Source organism: Orycteropus afer, unplaced genomic scaffold (genome assembly GCF_000298275.1).
Source record: "Orycteropus afer afer isolate SDZICR_OR568_19922 unplaced genomic scaffold, OryAfe1.0 scaffold00130, whole genome shotgun sequence".
NCBI classification, from domain to species: Eukaryota; Metazoa; Chordata; class Mammalia; order Tubulidentata; family Orycteropodidae; genus Orycteropus; species Orycteropus afer.
The window spans coordinates 734,482-739,905 of record NW_006921717.1 but is presented as its reverse complement, the minus strand read 5'-3'; the positions used below and the strand labels follow the sequence as shown (position 1 = coordinate 739,905).

Sequence of the window (5,424 nt, the reverse complement as noted above, 5' to 3'; positions counted from 1 at the left end):
CAGCCCCATGGCGTTTCCAAGGCTGCCGTCTTTACGGGAGCAGGTTCTCCTGTGGAACGGTCAATGGGTTTGAACCATCAGCCTTAGGATCAGCAGCCAAGTGCCTAATCACCGCACTACAGGGCCCCTACTGGAGACCATCACACTGGAACGCACGCCCTCGCACAGATCCAGGCCAGGCAGCAAGAAGGAAGCTTCTCCGCTGGCCAACGACTGACTCCCGGGTCCTGCGCCTTCGTGCCGAGGTAACCCAGGGAAAAGCACTCCAGAAAGAGGAAAGCCACACGGCTGGGCCGGCCCGGAGGCTCGAACGCGAGCTTGCCCAATCACCTCACAGCTGGCGACGGAAGCTGCTCGGTGGCGCCCCTTCCTGTGGTGCCCACGGCCCCTGCCATCCGTGCCATCCCTGCTGCCCCTGCCACCCGTGCCATCACTGCCATGGCCTCCGCCATCAAGCTTTGTGAAGCCTGGGGACGGCCAGGGCTGACGCTTCGTGGTAGGAGTGGACGGTGGGCACGGTCCTCCTGCACACTCACCTGGCCTGGCCGCCCCCAGGGTCACAGGGCTGACTACGTGGAGGGAGGGAGCTGCCTTCCAGTGGGGTCCGGGAGCAGAGCTGCACAGCTGGAGTTGGTGGCCGGGGACGTGGTTAGAGACATGTCCATGATATTTATGAGCTGTAAACTGTGGAACAAAGTCAAGTCTCAACTTCCTTACACTGAAGTTTCTTAAATCATTCATTTGTAGAGTCTCAGGTAACCGAAGGTCTTGACAGTGGAAGGTCCTGCAGGCAAGAGCTGATGTCCTGTCCACACAACGCCCTGGGTCGGTTTTTCCTAACTCCTTGGCAGCACCGGGCCCTTTGCTTTCTGGGTCTCGTCTTTTCTCACGATTCTGCTTGCTAACGTGGCCCCCAGCAGGTACTCACCGAGGACAGGAAGCCAAAGCAACTCTGTGCCCAGTTTCTCATTATCCGAAGCACAACAAAATTAAAAGCACTGGATCAAAGTGCATTTCAGGTCATTTCTATACAGCAGGTTTGGATGGCCTGCCTTTGTCCCCTCCTCCCCAGACTGACACTTAACAGGTGACATCCAGCTGATTCTGACACGTACTGTCCCCAGGTGACAGAGTAAGACTGCCCCACAGGGCTTCCTAGGCTGTCATCTTTATGGGAGGAGATTGCCATGTCTTTTTCCCGGCCAGCCACTGGTGGGTGTGAACCGCTGACCTTCCTGTTGGCAGCTGAGTGCAATATAAAAACAAGCTTTCTTTAAAAGCACAGTCTTAGGGAAACATTCTATTCATCTTCTTCATTCTCTCTCTTCTGCCCCTTTCTTTGAATTTTGTGTCATGACCGTGCTGCTGGAAGACGTTAAAAAGTCACTCTGGGCCCCACCCCTCATCTCACAAAGGCGCTGCTCACCCACGAGTCCCCTCTTCAGCTCAGTCCTCACGCTTGACTTAGGCAGGGAGGTGTCCAGGAGTTAGTGGACCGCCATTCGGGTATCTGGCTGGTCGACCAGCACCTTCACTGCACAGTCTGGCAGGGCTCTGCTGTCCCTTGGAGAAGGCTTGAGGCTGTGCTCTGCATCGAGTGACACAATGACTGTTTCTCCTTGCTTACCTCGCCCCCAAAGTAAAGCAGAGGAAACGAGTGGTCTCTGGAGCCTGCAGGGGTAGTGAGTCTGGGTCAGGACTCCTGCGGCCGTGCTTGGCCACCGAGGAGGGAGCCCAGCAGCTGTCACAGTGGTCCTTCTCAGCCCATCCTGTGCCCACGGTACCCTGGGATCCTGTTGCAGTGCAGGGTGGGGGGCATGGTCCACACCTGGAGTAGTGAGCGCAAAAGAAAGCCCAGGGCTGGGGGTTTGGCAAAGCAGCGAGGGGCTCCAAGGAGGCAGCAAACACATGGCGGAATGATCATCCCTGGGGCCCAGCCGGTCGAGGAGGGAGGGAGGCCAAACGAGGCCCACCCCCAGCGCCATCAGGGGCAGACGGAGGAGGCAGGAGGGGCACGCATGGCCCAGCAGCCCATTTCACAGCTCAGAGGTGCGGGCTTCACACGACACGCGGACTAGCACCGGCTTCCTGACCGGACACGCAGCTGGTGTGGGCTTCCTGACCGGCCACGTGAGCAGTGAGGGAAGGAAAACCTGGCTGTGCAGGTGGCCCGGGAGTTAGGAGGTGCACACGTCCCGGGCTCACAGGCCAGGCTCAGGATGTCCATCTCCTGCCAACCTCACACTCCCTCCCCTCTGGCTAACACATCATCTGAGAAACACCCACTTCATGCACTCGTTCAACAAATACTCGTCTTTCGACTCAACCCATCTCATCTGGTCTCATGGTTCAAAATTCCTTTCACATGCAGGTGACTCCCAACGGATCCTTCTAGCCCAGACGCCAACCCGGCTGAGCTTCAGGCTTGGTGTCCAACTCTGGCCCAACGTCCTTGCTTGATGTCTAAGACACATCTCAGACTCTCATGTCCAAGGGGAGTGGAGTCTCCCCACAAAACATGTGCTGTCTGTCGCAGTTGAAGGAATTCTGTCTTCCCGTGGTTCAGACTGAAGACCTTGGAGTCACACCTTCAGGCTCAAACCTTGACTCCTTTCGCTCCCATCCCACAGGCAGCGCCCGCCAGGCATCCTTCAGGGCCACTGCCTCGCCATCTTCTCTGCACCACCCTGGGCTTCGCCACCTCCCTCCCTCCTGCAGCCTCTCCCTCCAGGCCACTCCACACAGGCCAGCATGTTACCTTCCTTCAAAGGCGGTCACACCTCTGTCCGGCGCCCTAGGTCTCCTTTTCCAGCAGAGCGGAACCTCAGTCCTCTGTCTTCAACTTCTGGGTCACGGACCCTCACCCACTCCATCCCGGCCCTGCCGGCCTCCTTGCTATCCCCACAGCAGACCTGGCCCTTCCCTAGGCCTGCCTGGTCCCCTCTGCCTGAAAGGTCCTCCCACGAGGTATTCCCATGGCTTACTCCCTCCCCTTCCAGTCTGGTCAAACGTTACTTCTCGCTGTAGCCAGCCATGACCTCCTGTGCAGAACAGCAACCTGCCTTCTGCCCCCCCCCCCCCCTCCCCGGCCCCCTTCCTCTGGTCCCTAACATGGGATTCCTGTACGTATTGTCTATCCCCCACACTAGGATGTGAGCTGCAGGAGGGCAGAGCCTGGTGCTCTGTTTTGTTTGGGGTTCATTAATTCAGGAACAGACCCCGAGTGTCCAGACCACCCCCGGCCCCTGTTGAAGGTGCACGGAGGCCTGGGGTGAGGCAGGCTTTGCTCCGGTTCTCAGTTCATAGAGTGGACCACATACGCCATCCTCTACCCCTGTGATGCTTACACACACCCCTCTCGTGGGCACGTGCAGACAGACAAACCAGACGACAGGAGACATGACAGTGGGGGACAGAGCACAAAGCAGGTGTGGGCAGTGACGGTCTGCTGTCCTTCCCTGGGCTGGGGGCGGCTGGCCTAAGACCCAGGGAAGCCCCCACAGGTGCCCCAGAAGTCTCTCTGATGCACGCGTACTGCAGAGTCACCTCACGGGCTAACTTGGAGAAGCGTTGCTGTCACGCTGAGGACGGTGAGGGGCCAGGTGTGCTGATGGCAGGGCCACAGACAAGGGCACAAGTGGGCAGGGGCTCTAGGGGAGGGCAGAGTGGCTTCCCAGAGCAGGCGAAGGGCCGTGCCCAGACATGCTAACCCCTCCCGGGGGCTGGTGACGTCAAGGACCCAGTAAGGCTTCGGAAGATCAATCCTATTGCTTGAGCAATTCCAGCTGCGACCATTAACATTTCATGAGCTAGAAAGCCAGTTGTATTTTTTCTTATTGAAACAACGACTCACTTGCTGGGCGATGAGATTTAACTTTGCGGGTACCGGCAAAAATCTTCTGACTACAGTAGTCACTGGCTTGGGGCCATCTGTAAAGAAGACAACTGAAGTTACTGACGACACACTGCCCTCCCCCACGTGCACACAGAGACAGCACGGACAGTGTCACGGCTCACGGACACATCCGTACCCAGCTCTTCAACTGCATCTCATTGATGCTTTTTATTCTGCAAAATCTTTTGGGTTCCTGTATTTGTGGACTTTTTTTTTTTTTTTTTTTCCAGTCATAAACTACTTGATCCAGGCTTCCAGTGGGTGATACCACGTTGGTGCCCAGGTTCCCAGGCACACTCGCAGAGGCTGTTGGCAACCTGGATTGTTGAGGGCCACACAGTGCCACCTGTTTGACACCACGTGAACGACTTTCCACTTATGCTCACTTTTTTCAAGCAGTTACTGAGTGGTCAGGGCAAAAGCACTTGCCAAGCTGTTTGGATCAAGCTACTTAATAAAGGCCGTGGAGAGACATTTCTCCACTCCATGGGCATCTTGAAAGAGTCCTAAGACACTAAGTGAGCCCCAGTGGAAGGAGACGTGACTTCAAGGCTCAACACACTGCTTTCGGACGGCCAGCATCCTCTCAGGGCTTCCTCGGAGACTCCGTAACACTCAGGGTGACGTTTAGTGTTTAGTGTATACACAGACATCCTCATAAACGGGGACCACACAGGTGTTACTATTACACGGCAAGGAGACCAATTTGCAGGGCACCATACAAACCCTCAAACGCACGGGGACTGGCTGTGGGCAGGAGGTGGCGGGGAGGAAGAGCTTCTCCCTGCCTGTGCTGAGAACCGCCGTGCAGCACCGTCCCACCGGACTCGCAGAATCCACAGCTGGGTGGAGCCGAGAGCTCTGGGGGCTCTGGGGAAAGACCCTGTTGGGAAGTGTTGGGATGGGACCCGGAGAAGGAGAGCCACACTCCTTCTCGCCCTAGACTCCAAGAGTTGGACTACTTGAAACTGCCTCTGAACTAGACATGCCTTGGCATCACTGGCAGGCCAGTGACTTGAGGGTGGGAAATGAGATGTCCGTGTAACGTGGTTACTCTCAGTCCACACAGAGGTGCTGTTTTCAGGAATAAGTGTCTAACTTTGTCAAGTGAATTCCTCCGACTATGCCATTGAGTCGTTCTCTAACAGCTCACAGGCATTTTAGGATAACCAAGTACTCAGAGGGCACTTTTCCTGCTGTTTCTGAGCAAGTGAATGTCAGATGGGCTGGTGTGTGGTAGTCATTTTGAAACCCATGGCGATCCAGCCAGAGTGAGCATGCTCACTGATACGTCCACATGTTCATATCAACGTGTCTGAGCATACCAACCCGGGGAAGGGGCACTTTCCACCGGAGTCCCCCCACTGCGCAATGACCCGGACACCCAGGTGGGCATGTGCCTGCCAATCAAAATCTTCCTGCAGGAAATGAAATAGAGCCTGACTACCTGAGCTGGGAGACAGCACCGCAGGTCCCAGGGCTGGGAGCCGGTCGGCAGAGATAAGGGTCCGCTGTGCCTGCCTCACGCG

The 5,424-nt window shown here is 56.6% G+C and overlaps 1 protein-coding gene across 1 annotated transcript in view; it reads right to left on the bottom strand.

The window, feature by feature from the left end:
- TESMIN (testis expressed metallothionein like protein) overlaps nt 1-5,424 on the bottom strand; it is a 50,386-nt gene that overhangs the window by 40,936 nt on the left and 4,026 nt on the right. Inside the window, exons 4-5 of the mRNA XM_007944922.1 lie at nt 3,854-3,930; nt 1,628-1,793 (exon numbers count right to left, since the gene is read on the bottom strand). Of these exons, the coding sequence (XP_007943113.1) occupies nt 1,628-1,793; nt 3,854-3,930 (243 nt within the window). The remainder of the gene's footprint in view (nt 1-1,627; nt 1,794-3,853; nt 3,931-5,424) is intronic.